Here is a 22,388-nt window from a genome sequence, read left to right as displayed (position 1 = left end):
GGGCTATGCATTCATTCCAGCAGATGAAAAATCAAGTATCTGGAATAGGACATTCTCTCCAAAACATGACAGAACTAGATTCTAATCCCTGTTTCCCCTGATTCAGACCAGAGACTTGAACTTCAAGTTACCTCCACAGCAAACATGTACCTAACTCTTAATTACTTATTCTTACTCAACAAGGAGGTTGCTGCTGACAAACTTATTGATAGATTCATTTTTTTCTTGGCTTGTAATTGAAGACTAAATCAAAATTGCAAACTATCATCTTACCCTGGTACAGCTCTCTCTGCTAGTGCTGGCAGGCCCAAGAGGTATAAAGAGAAACAGCAAACTCCTGTGCTGACATGCCAAGTCCATTCTGTTTAAATGACTTCAGAGATCTGTACCACCTCACAGCTATTCAAGCCATGAAAGTTTTTGCCAAACTCTGCTGCAGTTGTTATGACCACTTGGCCCACAGCTCTGCAAGAGATGCAGAGCAACTGCTAAGAGTCAAAAGCAGTAAACTTGCCCCCAAGCTACCCAGTAGATCTGTCCCAAACAGAGCAGATACGACAAAAGTGATGATGTTTTTAGAAAGTAATGCACAGATTTCAGTCACTGACTGTATTCAGACATCATTTGATGTCAATGTTTTAAAGGATATTTTTCCATCAGAGCCCTGATTACTGGCCATCAGTCCAACAGTACATCAGCACAATGCCACAGCTTTGTCAAGATAACAAAAACTGCAGCTCTGGGCACGTCCTGACATTCATTCTTGTCTCCTTGCAGGCGTCCAGCTGAGCACCCTAAAAATACCCCTGGTGTGTCATGGCTGGAATTTTCTTGAGAAATTCCTCGGTCATGAGTAATCTATACAACCCAAGGCTCTAAATCATTAATCTTCTGTTTTAAGCATTTTAACAGCTTCAGCTCAACCACTAACTTGCTTCAATGACCAAATCATCTGTCTTCCTATTGAGACCACCGATTACAAAAGTTAGTACCCAGCAAATTAACAGAACTCTTCTTCAGTATCTATTGTCCTTCTGAAAACATACCTTTCATCTTGAATTGTCACAGAATCAATACACTCAAGCTGTATGTATTTATATTCTTTTAAACAGTACATAATTCTAACTAATATATAGATTAATCTGTAAATGGATTATAGGGTAGATTTAGGAAATGTTCCCCTTCCTACTGATACAGAGAAGTAATGGAAGAGCCTCCTTTTAACGTTACTGTCAGTTTGTGAATGTCTTATTCAGTTGATCTGACTATGAAAATGATACTATAATCTAAAGAGATTATAATATAAATATAATAATCTAAAGAATATTCTCTCCATTTGCTGAAGTAAAAAGCCCTTTTACAATCTTACTTAAACAATGACGGTATAAACAGACAATTTTCTAAATGAGTGCAACGTTTCATTGAAATAATAATTGGAAATACTGTACAACACATTTTCACATCTATTATAAAGGCATTATTTGAGTTGTAGTTGACTAAAAGGAATTTCAAAAACTATGGTTTAGTGCAAATATGTCTTGAATGCATCCCAAATGTAAGCTGGAGGGGAAAAAAAGCAATGATAAATGACTTCAAATGGCTTTCCATACACAGCTTGCTTTCTATATTATAATTAATGCTAATAATAAGCAAGCCTCTCCAAAAAGAAGACTTGCTCTATAGCTGAATATTTCAATACATATTTTTCATCTATTTTCTGTCAAAGCAATTTTTTTAAGGAAATGAAATATTTAAATTATATTAAAATACAAATATCCAGTTTCACATCTCCTTAGGCTTATGAGTACAATTTGCATGTAATGATAAAATTAGAACTGCAGGCTTGCATAGTTTTTTTACACTACCCCACATTTGATATTAAAATAATTTCAGCGTATTTTAGACAATAATTTAATTTTATTTATTTATCAATACATTGTAGGAATGTAAAAGTAGAGAGAAGAAGCTTATCTGCCTTTTTAGAAGCTTATTTAATTCTATTTACTTTCTCCTCATTAACAAAGCTGAAGTTTTAGGAAACCAAATACATACATGGGAGGTTCAGTGCTTTCATTAAGCACCACAGTCTAACACATTAGGAAGTGGGAGTGGGGAAAAAAAAAAAAAAATCACTCTTAGTTTTTGTTTTTCTCTGCAAGTCTGTGAGCACCAGTATGGGTAGAGCACTTTGCAAACACTTTATTTACCTGAGAAGAACCTGGCTGTGTGCTACCAAGGAACACCAGTTCTGGTATACCAATCTAACCTGGTCACTGTCAGCTTCCAGTGTCAAAACCAATTAAGCAGCTCGCATGTAACAGAAACTGAGCACAGAACTTTTTAAATTATGACAGTGTTGCAAAGCCCTTTTTTCATTCAGACCATAAATGTGAAATGACAGCATACCAGAAAACTAAAAAAAAAAAAAGTATGGACTTTCTGATTTTGTACAAAACACTTTACAGATATAGATATATATATATCCCAATTTTACATCCTCCAGAACACAGCCAGACTAAAGGAATCCCTTCTCCCACCCACAAGTTCCAAACCAAGCTTTCTTCCAGTGAGCCAGCCAGCTGTCACATATATTCCCTCTTCCAGACCATCTGCTTTTTCTGAGAAAAAATAATTATTTTTCATCTCCCGAACTAGCAACCCAAACCAATCCATGTTTCATCTGTTCCTTGTGGACCACAAAGCTCCAACATCACACCTCAAAGAACATCTTTAGGTACTTTATCTGCCAAAAAAACCTCTTGTGCATCCACATGTCATCTATCTTCTTTAAGTGAGTCATTAACTTCTGTCCTCAAACCAGGATGAAGATGGTGACTATTTATTTGAATGACAGGAGAGTTTACCAGCCCTCCTGGTCAACCAGTCTAGCTCCCTATCATACTCCATGCCTCATTCACTGTATAGGAAAGGGTTATTTGAGTCCCAAATCAGTACCAAATTCTTCAATTAGGCTGAGAACCCTTTCTTCTCCACGATAAAGCAAAAGAATCATCAAAGCTCAATTGTTATACATTTATATTTGCTGTTAATGCTGGAAACCCATGTGAGGCTGTACTAATCTGGGGAGACCTGCTTTAGAAACACAGCGAGTATAACACCAGAGGAGCCACAACTCCATTTCCCATCACATGCCTGGGACACAGTACATATAGAGAGGAATTATGTGTAAGCACAATTCTAACCCCATGTTCAAGTTGGGCTTTTGGGGTTTTTTTTCATATTCCTAGAGGAGAACAAACTAGAGAAGAACTCCGCTTCAGGCAAAATTTCCCTTAAGTCATCTTGGAAAGAGCAGCTTAACTTCCACGCAGGTTATAAAGCCCCCAGCTTTTAACAGTGACACTGGCCCAGGCTGGCAGAAACACATAACTCTGCAAGCCAGCAGCATTTCTGCTCCAAGATGGGCTGCCAGGAGGCCAGCCTGGATAGCAGGCTCACCAAGGGCAGGGAGAACAGCCTGGCAGGGTGTTCAGGCCTCTCATTTATGGACTGCATGCCATTCCTTTGAGGAAGACGGATCATCCAAGAAAGCCCAGTTTGAGCTCCCCAGGAGGGAAAGCCAGTGAAAGCTTTAGTACAGGGATACTGGCTGAGAAATGAGAGTCCTGTGGAAAATGCACAGAGCATCTCCATTTTACTCCTGCACTGAGTTCCCACCAGCCTGTGTTACAAAGAAAGCAGCACAAAATAAGCTATGCTTTTAAAAATTAAAAATAAAGATGGGCATGTTACACATAATAAGGATACCACACCCTGAACATGTTGTTCCTCTAACATTTACAGTGAGCCCAAGGGACTGGATAGTAAGCCAATGCCAATGAATCTGCCATCACTTTTGTAGCAGCAGGATGGTCTGAAATCCTGGATGCAAGCAGTATTCACTACAATTTACTCAGTACAGTTCAGAAATTGCTTTTCTCCTTGGAGGAAAGGAGGGGATATCTGCCTGGAGCAGTGAACCCTGCCCAGCCAGTCAAATCCTGTCACCTGCACGTGCACCGGATCAGCTCTCAGACCGCACGGGAGGAAGGGAGGGAGAGGAAGGGATGGAAGCTCACAGCTTCCTGAACATATGCAACCCACTGCCCTGCCATGGCAGTGTGTGCATTTTCTCCAGTGAAAGTTAGTTACCTGAATCAGCTAAACCGAGAAGCTATGACAAACCTTGCCCGTGTTCAGGATGCCTTCTTGATGACTGTTCCCAATGAAGTCAGCGGTCTAGTTGGGGGCTTACCAGACACACCCACAATGAGGACTGTAGGTCTCTTATATCTGGGCATGGGCTGCCTGGACCCATCCCACAACAACCAGCAAAGTGCAGAACAGGGGGAAGAAGCACACAGTGATTTGTTATTGCCAGCACTAGCTGTAAGACATTCCCCACCCAGAAATAAAGGGCACATGAGGAATGACCTGGGCTTCTGCAATCTCTCAGGCGACATTTCTCTTTGCTGTCACGTCTAAAGCATGTCCTAAAGGTCTAAAGGCATATCCTTGTCTGAGGGCAGTAATTGCTGTGTTGTTCTGCTCAGGATGGGTGTAAGTAAATTGCTTGAGCTCCTGCTAAACTGAAGTCACTCATCTCCTAAATAGCAGCAATTGCTAAGTACCATACTTTTCAAAAGGAGAAGAAAAGCTGAATGCTGCTTTCCTTTCCATTTTTGGAACTGTAGTGTAATCTGTGCGGCTACAGAGCTGCAGCTGACTCCACAGCACCCTTTGCAATGACCAGAGTAGCAGCAAAAATATCCACTGAATTTTTTGAGTATCAGTCCCAACATTTTCCTCTCTATGCCCACATATCTGTAATCTTGTTTCTGAAACCTGAAACAGAATAGAAATCTTCCCTGGTTTAAATTTTTTTTTGCTTGAGCACCTAAACTTTTAATTGTGTTTTGTGGATACAATTCAAAGATACATAGAAAATCTCCCAGATGTCCATTGCCAGCAGGTCATCTGAGAAGCAATTTAATCTTGGGGAATTAACCTGGCTAATTGCCCTCCTCCCTTCTTTACACCTACTGAAACAATTACACATCTAACTACACCAGACCAGACCCTCTACACTGCCAAACAGAACAGCATGAAGCTCTGAAAAAAACACCTCATCCTTCTCTTTTCCTTTGTACAGCCTTATTTCAGTAGGAATGAACTTGCATATGAGCTGAAAAGTATTTCTTTTCTAAAGCACATATCTTTTTTCTACCATCCAGTGAGCAGAAAATGGAATAAATTGCATATACATAATGGCAAGAGACATGAGGACTAGGTGAGATTTTTGTTGTTTCTTGCAGTTATTATGATCTGCACCTTTAGATGAATATGCAATCAGAATAGAAATCTTTACTAGGAGAAAAAAATTAGGAGACATTGTCCTATAAGCAGAGCAGTCAAGTTTCAGTGCATTTTCAATTTAGTTATTAACATCTGAATAAGTGCTTTCAGAAGCATTAAACAGAGTGATGCTTTCTTCAGTGTAACTTTTGATTGAAAACACAATTTAAAAGGAAAAAACCCCACAAACTGCTGAATTCCCTATCCAGGCCATTCTTTTTAATTCATGCTGAAAAGTTTCAGCCAATACTTGCATCCAAATATACCCAGAGAGAAGTAATTTTAAGATAATTTAGGGTAAGTACTTGAAGTACTCATATGCCTTATACATTATTTAAGTACACTGTAAAACCCAACAATTTGGTAAAAAGCATCCTGAAATCATCTGCTATATCCTATGTGTATAAGATATTAATAACAGCATCTGACAGTTAATGACAACATAATAATTTAAGTGTGTTGACAACTACTGACCTGAACGCACTTTAGAGAAATGTAAATGCCAGAGGAGAGCAGCTACAGCTCCATGACTAATGTGTGCCCTGGATTCTGACCATCAGCTTTGCTATTTCAGTTTTGTGACCTAAATCACCCTCCCCTACCCGAAAGAAACAAAAAAACGAAATAAGAAATGTGTCTTACTTGTTCTGCTTTCTCCAGTGCTTTTCTATCCGCCTGCAAAAACTGGCAGTTCTCTCTCGCCAGCTTTTGGACCAGGTCAATCCGTCCGATGTCATCTCTTCCCTGAAGCTTGCATAAAACTCCTGCCTTAAGGGTGGGAGAAAGAGCAAACAGATACTTAAATCCACAATCCCAGGACATGACACTAGCACAAATTTCAACCTTAAAAGAAATGCATCTGTTTTCTCATATTTGAGGTACTTCGGTGCCACTTGCTGAGCACAAACAAGCCACCGCTTCCCAGGAAACAACTGGAGAGGAACAGAGGCACATCTGAATCTCCAAATGCATCTACTCTGGAGGAAAGAAGGCAGGGCTAACTAAATCAACTGCTCCTCTGAGTGCAACTATCAGATATGCTGTGTTTTATTTGTTCCTGTCAGCCTGTTTCCTGTTACATAAGAGAACAAGAGCAAGAGGTTAAAAACTCATGGGAAAGTTAGCCAGGAACAGCCATGGAAAAAGAATGAAGTGCAACACAAGGCACTCCTAAAAATAACAGGCTGCAACTCCCTCTGCTCCCGCTCCAACCATTTTTCACATATGCAAGACTCAAGAGTTGAAAGACAGTTGTGCTACATTTATTTATTCCGTAAATAACAAATCTGTATCTCTTGTTTTGTTTAGGGAAGGAAATGATACTTGCTTTAAAAGCTATGTCAGAACTATTTTTTTGGCTAAATCTGACAGTTATTCAAGCTATGCTGATAGTGTTTTGTCAAAATATTCAGCACTGGTTGTTTTCTAAAAATGCGAGATAGATACATATAAAAAGATGGATTTATGCTTGCACCCAGGCACATAGAGATTCATTGCAAAGTTAGCTGATATGGGCTAAACTGCTCCTTGCAAAGCCAGCAGCTGGTATCACTGTCCATGATTTGGGTATGGATATAGCCTCTGCGTGACCGAGACCTGGGGCGATGATACCGCGCAGCTTTTATTAGCCCAGATGTTTCCTGATGGGAACAGCAGATGCCCTGGGAGGGCCCATCATGTGGCATAGCTATGATATGGCTATTATCACCTCAAAGGCAATCTGCAAATAAACATTTTCCCCCCATTTCCTTCATTGTTTTCTTTCTACTGCTCATCATGAGTTTAAATTAATCACTACCTACTCCAGAATTCACAACACATCTTGTGTGTCAGGCCCTAAAACTAGGGATACCCTGATTTGCTAACCCTACAGGGTCCAATCCTTTGGCCTTGAGCAATTCTGTCCATGACAGATGTCCATGACAGAGTGAGAGTGCCCACTCAAATCATCCTACATTCTGCTAGTTTCTCCAATGGAAAGAGAACTGGGGGTTAAGATTTCTTCATCTGAAGGAGAAAGCAAATCTACTTTATGAATAAGTTTTTGAATGTTGATGGAAAAAAATAGGCTCCATGACCAAGTCCAGAGTCATCCTTACCCAACTCATTGAAAGAAATTTGTACGTGCCTACATTCTTCCAGGTGGGATGAAGACATCTCTTGACAAGTCTGCATCAAACACTTCTGCTCTGATGAAGTAAAGGATTTCAGATACAGCCCATGCCTTCAATGTCCTGTGCTCCTCCTGGGCCCAGCCTCCTGAGGAACCCAGCTTCCCCATATAAGGAGTCTGCTCACTGGTCAGAAACCCACCAAGAGAATTACATTGCCTAATCTCAAATTCCTTGCATAGTCTGTGAGTCTAGTGCCTTATCTTCTAAATCAGGCATTGGTTTATAAACCAGTTCTGACACTCTTAGCCCCTGCAGATCAGCAGTATGACTGATTTTATCAAATGTGGAAGAATATAGTGAGCTAGTTGTCCAGACTTCTTTAATCAATGGAGAAAACAGGGTATTTAGGAAGAGATTTTTTTTGTTTGTTTTTGTTTTTTTACTCTACAATAGACATTTAAAAATGGTCAGATCAATTGTTTCCTAATGTTCTCCTTCTTCTTCAGTAATTTACACAGGGAACCTAAGACTTGGGAGGCCTGATGTCTGTGCTTCCAACACTTTGAGTGCTGGGGGACATCAACTAAATCAAGCCTGCTTATTTCATGGTTGCAGGATGCTTCTAGCAAGAATATTACATCCGTGTAATGTAGGCTAAAGACAACTTCAAAGTGTTATCACCTACTAGGACTTAAGTATGATAAAGATTTGGACTCTCTCTGGGTCTGGGATCTTTGTACTGTGGAAGCACTTTTTGCACCTTCCTGTAGTGCTGTCCTGGTTTAGGAATGGCACTCCCCAGTTTGGTGCTCCCATCGAGATGAAATTAGGTGCCACTTGTTCCCTTCCCCTTCTCCTCTCCCTCCTCCTTCAGGTAGCTAGAGAGGAGAATTGGAGGCACAAAATATAAAGATCACAGGTTAAGACGAGAACAATTTACCGAAAACAGCAATGAGATAAGAAAAGCAACAGTAACAGCAACTGTAATAATGACATATAGGGTACAAATAAGGAATGATTCACATGGAAACCCCTCCACAACAGACAGTACCCAACCAATCCCTCCTCCAGAATATCCCAGCCTGGAAGAGAATCCCTTCCCCTGCCCCACCAGTGATGTGAGGTGGTACAGATTAACCTCTGGTCCTGGCTATTGCAAAAACTAACCCTGTCCTGGCTGGAACCAGGACATGTGTCCAGAGAAAGTAGTCCATGACCTACAGGTGGAAGAGATGGTTACGAATCCCTGATGAACAAATATTGATCTTCAGAGTGTGAAGCAAAACCCAATGGTTAAAACCATTATGTTATGTTAAGAAGAGAAAGGAGAGCTTCAGTTTTGGGGCAAGAGTTGGCTTCAGTATGTTTAAGTGGGAGAAACATCCAAGAGAAAGGCAAGGTTTTGAACGTTGGGTCTCGCTCTCTTTCACCACTTGCCCTCCACCCGTGTTCACACAGAGCGTGTTGCTGCCTTCCACATGGATGAGCACCCCAGAGGAGCAACTCTAAACACAAGCCCATTAGCCCTTGCACAAACATGGTCTGTATTCAAAACAGCAATCTTATTGCAGAATCACATTGTCCTGTTTCAAATAACCACCAAGTAGAAATACTGTTTTTTAACATGTCCCCTCCTCCTGTCGCTGTTCTTTAATTTAAAGAGTTGCAGAGAACATGGAAAAAAAAATTATTTAATTTGGTTTCCAGAGGATAAAGAATTTATGGGAGGGCTAAGATGTTATTACCTTATCTTATTAATTATAAGATATAATTGCATATGTTTGGCTCTGGGAGTAAAGAATGCACTTGAAGCACAAAAGGCTAAACATGTTTTTTCATAATTATGAAAAAAGCTATGAATCCTTTACTTTTAATTCTGGTTTCCTCTCTTATGAAGACTTTATACCACAAATCTTTCTGTTAAATACTTGTAAGAAAACATCCAGGTCAATTAAATTATTTATTGATGACAGCTTCTAAAATCCAGTTAGGAGAATACTGACAGTCTCCAATTACTGGTCATTTTCACTTCTCAATACAAATTTAATTTTCAGGCAATACTTTGGAAGCTGTTAGACAACAGGATAAAGGCAATTCACAACTGCAAAGCACAATTTTGATTTTCATTTTGTGCAGGCACACATCCTCCAAAACTCTTGTTGATGCTTGGACTTCTAATTCATGTAGACCAAAACAGATACACTTACTAAAGCACATGAATGTGAAAATCAAAAAGTTGCATAGTTTAATTTGCTTACCTTAATGAATGATAAAAGAATGTACCTTATAGTAAAGCTTTACTACCATTCATGGCTCAAAATTGCTATAACTGTGTTTATGTAATACTTGAAATGAAATTTTAAAAAGTTTAATGGAAATGAAAGCAAATTACTCACTACTCAGAGTGGGAAAAGGAAGATGCTGACAACATACTTTCTGTTTCAGCATATCCATAGGAAAATATGCCCTCTGCAGAGGTCATAAATAAGCATCATAGCAATGACACAGAGGTGAATTAACACATCCTTAGGAAGACAAGATGGGATCTTTTATTTACATAATTTATGTTATTTACAGCATGATTGCTTTTGCAAATCCCCCTTGCCAATCTTTTTTCACACTTTTACCAGTTTTGTCAACTAACTCAAGTGTAAATCAAGCCACTCTCCCACAGAGCAGTGTTTAGAGCAGGCACAACACCCTTCAATTCTATTAACAGAAGGTTTGTGGTGGCTTGGTTTTCTTTCACTGTATCTCTCTTTCTGTAGCTGGTGAAAAAAACATAATTATTACTGGCTTCACCTTTAATCAACCTGAGAACTTAAAACTATGTGCCACAGCCTCAAAAAACAGGATCCCTTGCTTTGCTCCAGTCATATGCATGGTCCCACTAAAGTGAAAAAAAACATTCACTCCTTTAAAACAAATTGTATCTGGCTTCACTGGATGTCATTTTTATGGTCCTAAAAAACTGGAGCAACCACTGCTTTGATAACACTCCTGCTTTTGTTAACTGCTCATTTAATAATTGTATAATTTTAAATGTGTTTAATATTCTTTCATATCTTAGAAGCTGGTTTACAGCCAATTAAAATCTGGGTGAATCAATACCCCAATAATAAATTTTTATGGGCTTTTATAATTATTCCAGGTAATTTTATTAGCTGGCTACTTAGGAGCTTTCTGCATACATTGGCTACATCATAAGTGGAAATAAACATTTTCAAAGAACTGTAATAACTACAGCAACTAAGTAGAACTTAGAATAGATGAAATCCTTCCTCTCCATCCTCCCCCCCAAAAAAATAAGAGCCGTATTTTTTTGTGCAGTAAGGTCAGTGTTTCCCTCTGGATCCTTTCTATATCTCTGTAATGCACTCTTGGCTACATGGCTTGTACCCTTTCAGCTAGGCTTGTTCACAGACATCAGCATAAATCCTGTCTTCCTTACACACAATTTTCAGGTTTGGCAAGATGCTAAGGAAATAAATCAGAGGCAGGAACTGCAAGTTGCATATAGGGGAAGGAGAAAAGGCGGCAACTGGTGGGGAATATAACATTTTCAAGAGAAATAGAAGGAGAAAAAAACAGTCAAGACTGGGAAAGATTAATTTTAAATTAAAAGCAATAATCAGTACCAGTACAATGAGCAATACAGTTACACTTGCACAGCTTGAACACATGAATGGAATGATTGAAGGAATTGCAGATTAATCAAAAAAGATTCACAGTATTAAAAAGGGTAAGCAATCCCACAATAAAACACTCTAAAAGGCAGTTTAGTTTCTTCTGAGCAATATCCAGAAGTGTGCTTTGGTTGTAAATGAGGGCAGTTAAGGAAAGAAAGAAGAAGGTTGCTGCTTGCACTTGAGTGACTAATAAGTATCCCTATTTCATTGCATGTCTACTTACAGTGATTAAAATTCAATCAAAATGTCATATGCCCTTGCCTCCTAAAACACATCTCATTTTCCTTTCACATCTGGTGTATGCTATGTGTATTATCCAAGAAGAGCAGAAAGATAGCTGAAGAATGCTGTCCAATTGCAACATCATGGGATTAATTCCCAGAGTAATCATCAATCTTATTCTAAATAGTCACATAAGATGAGATCTAGCAGACTTTCTCCCTCCTACATGCTCCCTGCACAGAACATAGAGGAAAATCTATTTCCCAGAGCTATTGAAAACAGTTCTTCAACTTGTAGATCTGAAAACATTCCCAAGATTCCATTAATCTTACACATCTACCTGTGCATCAGAGGTATCCTTGAGCTCTTCTAGTCCTCTTATTTCTTGACTGCTGTTTTCTTCATTTTGATGAATTGCTAAAATAAGAAAGAGGAATATGTTGGAAGCAGGCAGGTTTAAATCACAAAAAAACAGCAAAACAGCATGCCCCAATATAGGACAAGCATTCAAGGAATGTTTAAACTTTAGCATTCTAGTTAACTCCTGGAGTGGTTTTGGACAGATCCTATAAGGCACACATTATTGGGTTTGGAAAAATGCTAAATAAAGTATACTTTATTTTTCCCCAGGCAGTAAGATCCAGTACTAAATAGTTATAGTCATGCTACTGTTAGTCCTGATAAAACAATGGCATTTAAGGAAACTCCACTTTTCCATACATTGTAAGAAGATATCATGACTCATAAGCAATAAAAAAATAAGGTCTCCCTCTTCTTCCATCATATTGCAGAAGGTCAGGTTAGACTAAACAGAATAAGCGTATTTATCCTTCACCTCAGACTTGGAAAAGTCCCTTTGCTTCATAAGCAAAGTGATTCCAATCTCAACAAACATCACCATGGAAGTAATCTCCAGAAATAAATGGCAGCGGGAGATGTTTTATCAAAAGTTCTGTGCTGCTGGCACAATAGAAGAAACCAGAAACCCCACACAATGAACATGAATTAAATCACTTAAAACTAGCAAGTTTTGCTAGACTTTAAAGTTTTGTATCAAACTTACAGTTCTCTGAAGAGTCAAAACCAGAGGTAGCAGTCTACCCAGCTAAAGAAACAGGGAGCTTCTTATGAAAGCCCACCTCAGACTTCTGTATTGCAAATGGCTTCATCTACAGGCAGTTTTACTATCTATACCCCAAGCGACCCTTTCAGTCAGCACAGCCACCTTCTGTATTTTGGTGAGACATTGAGCCCTCAGATGTTCTGAAATGTCACACATGGCAGGTTGGGAGAGTCAGACCCAACAAAACACTTGGAAAGTGACCTTACTTTATACTGTACACATCAACTTAGAAGAACCACACTCAAATATCTTTGATCATGAATACATATTGAGTGATTTCCTGGTTTAGCCACAGCATTTTTGATACTAGAAGTGTCCTTGAAGCAACAGAGCTGGTGACAGCTATTTCCTGAAAAACACCTCATGGCTTTGATGGATGGGTGGGAGGGCTGAGCCGGTGTGCCTCCTCCTGCCCATCTGCTCTCTCCTTCACCCCTGTGTACCTGAGCTGCTCATCAGGCTGCACCTGAACAGCCACAGTCCACAGCACAGTGTATTCAGACAAGGATCACCAGTCCTTGAAACCCTGCCTGCAAGCTGAGGAAGCCCAGAATTTGATTGATGAGCAAAGGGAGCAGGAGAAGGGCTGGCAGGCAGCAGTACAGCCTTCCCCAGGCATCCTCACCTATGCCATCCTCAGCCTGAACCTTCAGACATAACCAGGTTATCGTGGCCAAGCTCACACACCTAAAGTGAGCCATGAAGTCCAGCTTGGTGTGTCTGCATGGGTGCTCTGGGTCTGCTGCAGACAAAAAGCAGCCTAACATTTATGCAGTATCTAGCAACTTTAAAGAAAAGTAATTTGGGACTGTCCTTGACCTCTAAAATAAATTGTATGGATTTATTTTTTTCTTACAGCAGGATTGCTGCTGATATTGCTATGCCATATAGGATATAATTTTGTTTCTTCCCCCACAGTTATGCTATCCAAAACAAACAAAAAAAAAAGGTAATAAAAATGTAATTATAAAAGGGGAAATAAGTCATTCTGTCAATATAGTTTATTCCATTACAGGATCTTTTTAAATCCATTATCAAAGAAAAACAGAGTTCTGATATAAATCTTCACCATAGGGTTTGCAGGCATCACTTTACCAGCAAACCTCTGAAATTCAAGGTGAATACTGAAAACAAGGGGTCAGACTATTGCTGCAACAGACAGCATGTATAATGGGCGTTAGATCCCAGCATATTTAAAGCTAGGCAAAACCAAAACCCTCTTGGGATATTGTGGCATATCTCTGCCCCAGCCTGGAAAAGGAGCAGCACAAGGACCCCAGAGAGGGATGGCCTGAGCAGCCACGTGTGACCCCTGCTCTCTAGTGCAGGGCAGGGTTTCTAAAGGCAGCCTACCTTATCCAGCCAGGCTGGGGGCTCTGTGCAGGACCTTCCCGTGTAACCAGCCTTCCTCCCCAAGAGTGCCTCATCCTCTTGCGCAGTCCTGCACACCCATGGCCCTGCTCTACCCACTGCCACTGTGGGACACACAGAGCGTGCAGGACATCGACCTGCTGAGCACTACAGTACAGCCCTCCTGGGATGGGAGTGCTGCAATGCCAGAAGGCATTAACCAATGCCAAAAATCGGTTGTTTGAGCAATTCCTCAAATTGTTAAGTCTGCGTTAGCAGAACATTTCCCCAATTCTCCTTTCAATTTTCTGATTTCTTCTAAAATCAATTTGCTGTAGGCATTCATGAGCAAAATATCCCCCCAGACTCTGGCTATTAATCATGGCATTTAAAGGAGTGGCACCTCACTAGTAACAAGACCACGAGTCCAGGTTTAAGTGATTTACATTGATCCAGCCAGCTTTTCCACAGTCCTGAGCAGATGGGCGCTCACAAACAGCTGTGCCAGGGGAAAAGGTCAGTGCCTGCCAACTGGCTCTTGTCACAGGCCTCCATTACAAGTGTCCCCTTCCCTGCCCAGTGCCAGGGCAAACACCCCCGAGCATCTTCAACCCAAGGGAGCAGGCAGACATGCAGGGAGCAGCACCTCTTGCTGACCTGGCTGGGCAGGCAGGTTAGAGGGTGGATGATGTCTGGGCAGGCAGACACTGACAGGCAGCAAGTACCCACAACTGAGGGCAGCAAGATCTCTTCCCTGGCACAGAGGGAAAGAGGAGAGTGCATGTCCACAACCCCCAATGAATACAGATATCCTTGAGTGTTGAATGATTTTAACACGAGCAATTTCAAAGATGATGAGAAAATTGTCTCAGTTTAAGTGTACTCTAAGCGAACAGCTTAAAAAAAAAAAAGAAAAAGTTTTTTATCAGCAATTTCACAACTCAGGTCTAAAAAAACCTGAATAAATTCATCATACAGACCCAGCTCTCCTTGGCTTCAGTGTTGTTTAGACTGTGTAAGGAATGTAGAAATGAAGCAGTAAATATTTTCTTAAAGGAAAAAAAAAAACCACAGACCTCACACTGACGTTCTTGCAGCTCTCTTGGGAGAGAAGGAGCATTTGACCTCTTTTTCATGAAATTTCCATCACAAACTTGTTTTGTCCTCCCTGCGCCTTATCCAAACCCATAAGAACCAGCCACAACTGAACCACTTAACTGCACCCAGGGAGCAACACTCAAGGAATCACAGTATCTCATATTTTTTCCCATCACAAGAACACAGTCCCTCGAAGGCTGAAGTGGCCACACAGACAAGCGACAACCCCTAATTATATTTTCTTTGCTTCTGTAGGAAAAAGTTACTATGTGTTTTGCCTATAAAACAGAGAAAACCCACATATTTCTTAAAATATTCTGGTATATTTAGAAATTCTTGTTACTGGGGGCCATCACATACTTGTAAGAAATTGATTGCAGTATTTTTAGACACAGTATGCCTCCTAACCCCATAACAACTCAGACACTCCTTGAATTGGCCTAGGCACTGCTCTCATGGGTTATTGTGCATGCAATATAAGTTGTCACAAAATATAAAAATTCAAGGATAACTTCCTACTTACTGCTAGCTAGCCATTTAGTTTTTGATTAAAAAATTTGACATTGCAAATTCAACCACAGGAAAAGCAAGCGGAAGCTTTGGGTGGGATGGGAAAACATTTCCCAGGCAAATGCTGATTCTGGAATTGTACATACAAAGAAAGTTATGAACTTTGGATCTGAGCCAAACATTTCCTCCTCCACCACCATAAATCCAGCTTTGCTCCCTGATACAAATATCCCAGCATGTTTTACAAAGCAGCAACAGGCAAAGGCAAAGGTAGTTTACCCTGATCTACAGGTATCTATTTAATGTTATGTTTAGGTGCAGGCTTGAGACCTGAGACATGAGAAGAACGATAACAAATGTAGTGACCAATTCACTTTTCTACCTGCAGCATTACTCCTTTGGAGGAAAGGCCACCATGAATGAAAGAAAAAGATGTCAAATGAGCATTAGCTTGCTCATGTGCAGTTCAAATATGTCCATTTGCAAATTACTCTAGGGAATTCAGGATTTTGATGTTTTATGGTCAAGGATCACAAGAGCCATCATCTGATCTGAGTTCCTTGTGCTCCCACAGAGCAGAGCTGAGACATTGAGATTTTAGATTCTTCTGTAAACTTATGTTAGCACAGAGAACTCTTGTGGGGGAGAGGTTTTTCCTCTAGTAATTCCATTTCAGACCTTTAAATCAGCAGAAAAAAAAGTAATGAAGAAATACAAAATGAAAATAAATCATTCTGTACATGCTATTACAGTGGAATCGCCCATCACAAGGGGGTGTGAAAGGAAAGGGAACGTAACCATTGCTCACACTGGAACCAACCAACCATGCTGCCCCTTGATTTTACAGCTCTGAGACAGAGTTTAGTGTAGAACCAAGGTGTTGGAAGGGATTTGTCTTTCCAGCAGCAAGGAGCACAACACACATGCTAAAGGGCTCGCCTTAGCTGGACAGCTGGCATCCAGTGAGGGTAACAACAGACACCAGCAGCACTACAGACTTTCTCCTGCCCATGGAAGAGTCTGCCAAGGTTACCCACAGAACACGACCTCCATGACACACTCTTCTTTGTGCCACAGACCTGAAGGTAAATTAATTACATTAGTTACGTTTGATGAGTAAGATTTTTTTAAAAAATACATAGTATTACAAGCACGTTACTTCATTTTAATGCTCAGTCTTGTTCAGTATAGCAGAATCATTTGCCCAGCTGAAAGTGGGAAGGACAGTTAAAAAAATCCACGCGTAAAGCAACTCCTGGAACCCACAGCGTTGTAATCTTCCCAGAGGCTTTGCTTTATTGTGCTTTCTTCCTTTCCTATAAATGAAATTTCTTCTTTCTACCCCTTCTGGCTGCAAAGATAACCTTGTCAACACAAACCAAGGCACTAGCGTCATTCTGCTGCTGCAGCCAACCAGACTGGAACAATAACACCAGGAGAGGTGTGAACTTCCTCCCTTTGGCTTAATAGGGTGTTAACTGTGAAAGCTAATTATTTAAATGCTTAAGAAAGGACTGTCATCACAATTAACCATTTTGCTGCTGAACTACAGGCAAGAACATCTGCCCATCTGTAAGGAGCTCGCTCTGGGTCCTTGAGCTTGCTGTGAAATCCATCTTTGGGGCCAGGGCCGCCTGACTTTTGGGGACAAGAGCCCACAAACCACCTTCAGCACACATGCTTCTGCACTGCCCATGGCTGCTCCTGAGACCAAACTGGCTTAGCTCGCTGCAAACCAGCCCTCAGGCACAGCCCCCAGCTGCACACACACTGCCAGGCTCACCTGGGGCTGCACAAGCTGCATGGGGACTTCACTCGTAGCTCTGCTTGCCATACAAAGTACTCAGAGATGCTCCTTCATTTCAAATGCGGACATTAATCTATTATTTAGCGTTGTTCTTTAACCTGCTAACATCCTAGAACATCAAACTAGTCTGCCCTTTGTATGATCTCAGTCTTTTCAGTACTCTGTGATCACAATTCATATGTGAATCTCTTTTATCTAGCCAATAAATAAAAGGCACCTCCTTGCCGTCTACAGATAGGAGACGCATTCCCACAGTCCCACCTTGGAAGAGTTAAAGTGACTATTTCTGAACACAAGGACTTCGTTTCTTTGACAAGCCAGCAGACTTTCACTGCCTCATCCCTGCTGGAAGGTTATAGCCTGTTGTGGGAGCTTTTTTGTCCCTGTCAAACCAACAAGACCTCAGGAATCTGCAAGAATATTCCCCGGGGGAAGGCTCCAGGATTGCCAGCAGCCTGCACCAGTTGATTTATTGTCAGCTGCTGAGAAGCCCACAACTTCAAGCATCCTTCTTATGTTCCAAATTTTAAGAGGAATATTTGTTTCTCTTCTGGATTTTTTGGTTGGTTTTTTTGTTTTGTTTTGTTTTGTTGGGTTTTTTTCCAATGGAAGTTGCTGGCATGAGGCTTTTAAGAAAAAACACAAACACCCATTTTAATTTTTTTTAATCACACAACTAAGCTAATTTCATTATTTTTGAAAACTTTACTGTTATTTTGAACAATGGAATTTGTGCTATCCCTTGTTGTTCTCTGTGGAGGGTATGCAGCAAGCTCTAGAGAGGTTGGTTACTATAGCAGCTCTGAGCTGTTTGACAGTGTTATAATGTTTGCTGATGCTTATTAATTTATCAGAGTGGAAAAAAATGAATAGCTCATACTGACACCACTGGGGAAACTAAAAGCCAGATCCTCTAGGCTATGCAGAGCACTAGTGCTGAGCAGTGGAAAAGAAGATGAGCAGCCAGTAAATGCTTTGCAAACCTCGGATTTGGGGACCATTTTAGACCAGACCACATCCTCATGCATATTCCTGCATTTTCCAAGTTCTGTTTCCAAACTAAAGGGGGAAACTAACAGGTGCTGAGTATCTCTGAAATCCCCAAGAGCTGCTTGTAAAGGAGCAATAATCCTAGGAACAAAACCTTCCAGCTGAGAACTGGTTCCTTATTTACTGTGAAAGAGTAATCTTTTCTCAGAAATTACTGAAAAGAGAAAGCTTTTTAAGCTCAGGCTTAACATGTTTCCTTTTATTAGCAATACAAAAATTGCCTTTGAGCTTTCTTATTCCTTCCCACTATTTCTCTATATATACATGGAAATTATCATACAGATTTCCCTTCACTGAGTACATTACATATCTCTGAAACAGTTGGCAGACCCCTGGGGGGGTGTTGCCCAGACAGCTGTGCAATCAGCTGAGTAAATCAGCTAATTAAAGAAACAAAGAAAATGCAAAAATTATTAGAGAGAGGTTCCCACTTACAGCATTGTTCAGCACCTCTGTATGTAAAAAGCATAGCAAGCACAAGATGGGGTAAAGGTATTTGTAAATTGGTGAAAGAACTCCTGCACAAGTGACAATAATGTCATTTTCTCCCAAACCCTAATCTGGGATGCTATGATATTTGTGCTTTGTAGCTTAAATCAATTTAACATAAATTACTCCATCATTTTATTTCGCAATTACAAAAGTGTGAAATGTAATGTTGGTCTCAAAACTGACTTCTGTACGTAAAAAATGCTCATTAACTTCTGCTTGACCTTAGGTGTAGAACTAATATTGAATTTGCACAGAGGGTACTCATTATTCTGATTAGTTTCCATGCAGAAAAAGAAGTTCCCAAGGGCCCTAGTGCTACAAGCCATTTCTCAAATCTCAAATAGGAAACGGGACTCCAGAAAATGATGCAAGAGCATTTCCTCTCTTTGCAGTTTATCAAAAGGAACAGATAACAGCGAGGGTAGGTATCTACAATCTGAAAAAAGCAAAGCCATTCTGGTAAGAAAGGAGGCTGGGAGATGTAGATTTCCTCTTGCTGATCACCATGAAGGCGCCATTCTTCCCTCTGCTTCTAAATGACCACAGGAAGGACAAACTTTAGTTTAAATGAGGCTCAGGTCTGTCTACATTATACAGTCATTATAAATTAAAAAATGGGTGTGCCAAGTAAACCCATCAGTATATCCCAGCTCAGTCAGATAATGGTCATTTCACATTATTGTACAACTGACTTTGTAAGGAACTTCTGTTTATTTTATTTATAAGAACAAAAGCATCTGGCTTTGAAGGTACATATTTCATGCAAGGTAGTGGTGCATTAAAACAACAAAATTTGAAAAACACCCCTGGCTAAATGAGACAGGCATTTTTTAATAGATAAACAACTACTGTTCATTCATGTGGCCAGATTTGGTTTTCAATGCCTGGCCCTTTATGATGCATGCAAAGATAAAGCCACATTTTATAGTCATTTTGTGAACATATGAAGTCATATTTTTTTATCAAGGAGAAAAAAATGTGAAAAATTATTTGAAAATGCCATAGGATTACTACAGGAACAGACAAAAGGGGTTTTGTGCCAATCGCAGCTCAAGGGGAACCATTTGATGATTAAATGCAGAAAGTTTTACATTTTATCCAGTAATCGTAGAGATTTGTTCTCAAGTGCATGATATTTAAAATAAATTAAAAAATCACGTGGTAGTGAATGCACCTGTAACAGTGTTGTCTGAAACAAGATGAAGGAAGGATGGAGAAGAAAGAGCCCATTACATGATCAGAGAATGGTTGCTGAGATCAGACAAGAAGGTATGGACTGTTGCTGAGCAGGCTGGTGCAAAGTGAAACCCTGCTCTCTATTCCATGGAAACATACCCCAGGCATGGCCAGGAAAGGAGCAGGAAACAAAGAGGGCTCTGAATAAATAAATTCAGTGAACTCATTGTAAATGCCTCTCCCAAAGCCCCAGTAAACAAAACATTCACCTGGGGGTTGTTTTTTGCACAACTGCTGTCTTTCTGACCTTACTGTGCTGTCTCTTTTTGCATATGTGCAAAACATCTTTCCTCTACACAGCTACTCTGCATTGCTGATTTCTTCTATGTGAGCACCTTGGATTACACAGAAGGAATTATGCTCAAAGTTCTACAACAACTGCAAAAACAAAACCGTAAAATGCCAAAATACCTCTCACCACAATTCCCAGCAGAGAGCTCTTTTCCTTCTTTTTCCAAGTGTGAGTCCATTCTGCTTTATATCAGCTGCTGAATACACAACAGCTGGTAAGTGTTACTGTGTAGTCCTTTCACTGATGTTGTCCAGGGCATTTCCTACCCCCACCATCATCCAGGGTGGGCACAAATGAGCATCATTTCCCAGGGCTAGAAGGGGTCTGATCCTGCCCTTTTGAAATGCTGGCATTTTCTGGGTGTGCTTGATCTCAGGAATAATGGAAGAATCCCATGTGATCCAACATATCATTGTAACCCCCATTGGTCCCTAGGGGTTGGGACTCCCTTCAATAGGGCATGAAATAATTTAAAAGGATTGCTTAAAGAAGTAAACACCATTAGAATCAAAGAGTCATAAATTATGCTGAGCTGGAAGGGACCCATCAGGATCATCCCAGAGCAGTATACACCAATACTCACAGCATGTGCCTGAGAGAATTGCCCCAAAGCTTCTTGAACTCAGAAAGACCTGGAGCTGTGACCACTTCCATGGGGAGCTGTTCCAGTGCCCAAGCACCATCTGAGTGAAGAGCTTTTTCCCGACAGCCAAAGTAAACCTCCCCTGACTCAGCTTCATGCCATTTCCTTGAGTTCTGTCACTGATATCTAGAGTGAAGAGAGCAGTGCTGCCCCTCTGCTTCCCCTCATGAGGGACCACCATGAAGCCCCCCTCAGCCTCCTCTTCTCTAGGCTGAACAAACCAAGATCATCTCCTTTACTTCAAGACCTGAAATCACAGACCTTAAAGAAAGACCCTAAAGCACAGTGTAACTTTTAAAATATTGCTGTGTTTTCAAGTGAAGCTTTTATTTCGAATCACATTTCAGTGGGCAGGGAAAAAGTAAAGATACCGTCACCATGACCTAACAGAAGCACTACAGTCCTGCACCTTCACTTTAAGTTGTCATTTCTCCGGGGTAAATCCTGTAACATTTGCAGAAGAATTTGCAGAAGAACTCTCATTCCACACAGTTTACTAATTCCAGCCTTTGCTTTATACAACTGGATGTTTGGAGGAACTGGAAGTTGTAATGAGATAAGGTATTACTTAAGTAAGCAAACCTATTGAAAAGAGATATGAAGAGAACAGGAAAGCAGTAAGATCCTACTGATTTACCCTTTTTCCACCCTTCAAACTTTGTCAGTTTTTTCAGAAGAGAAAATGTACACCTCTCTGGCACATGACTGTCAGTTTATTCTGTAAATAGGACCAAGTTTTTTCATACCTCATTATACCCTTTTTCAGTGGCATAAGTGGTAACAAACCACATTTTATTCCAAAGATATTGAATACCTGATTGTTTATGAAACACATAGTACTTAATATGTTTGAAATTTACACACAATGCTGCATAGTCCATTCTTGAATGACCTTTGACCATGTATTTGTTATGTCATTTTTCAAGTGTGTATACAAATCTAATTAAAATTTTCACTGATTGTCATTTTCTATATAACAACACTTCAACAAGTGATTAAAATTAATAACATAGCATAAGATATTCAGATGGCACCATATGACAAAACTTTTGCTAATTATTGTAGAATAAATTTACTGAGGAGTCTCACAAGGATCTGTACTACTTGAGGAAATAGGCTGAAAGACAAAGGTGCAGTTTCCTGAGTTAACTGAGCTGATACCAGCTTAATGCTGCCAAAAGTGTCTTACAGGGCTTCTTCCCACACACCTCCACCTCTCCATCCTGACAAGAAGCTGCCACCCTCACTTTGTGTCAACTCTAGCACATGTTGCTGCTATACTGTAATGCTGCTCTGGCTGTCCCATCTCAAAAATAATATAATAGATGTAGCAAAGATAATCAGATTTAATGGAAGAGATTTGGTATGAGGAATGACTAGTAATACAGCCGGGAAATGAGACAACTC

At 40.3% G+C, this 22,388-nt stretch overlaps 1 protein-coding gene across 1 annotated transcript in view; it reads right to left on the bottom strand.

Annotated features, from left to right (window-relative positions):
- RAPGEF5 (Rap guanine nucleotide exchange factor 5) overlaps nucleotides 1-22,388 on the bottom strand; it is a 159,151-nt gene that overhangs the window by 84,840 nt on the left and 51,923 nt on the right. The window contains exons 8-9 of the mRNA XM_014248374.2: nucleotides 11,721-11,797; nucleotides 5,998-6,123 (exon numbers count right to left, since the gene is read on the bottom strand). Coding sequence (XP_014103849.2) covers nucleotides 5,998-6,123; nucleotides 11,721-11,797 — 203 coding nt within the window. The remainder of the gene's footprint in view (nucleotides 1-5,997; nucleotides 6,124-11,720; nucleotides 11,798-22,388) is intronic.

This window comes from Pseudopodoces humilis, chromosome 1 (assembly GCF_049639895.1).
Source record: "Pseudopodoces humilis isolate 2021_Gansu_Grassland_sample_001 chromosome 1, ASM4963989v1, whole genome shotgun sequence".
NCBI lineage: Eukaryota > Metazoa > Chordata > Aves > Passeriformes > Paridae > Pseudopodoces > Pseudopodoces humilis.
The sequence above is the reverse complement of the archived record's forward strand: the minus strand, read 5'-3'. Positions and strand labels throughout refer to the sequence as shown.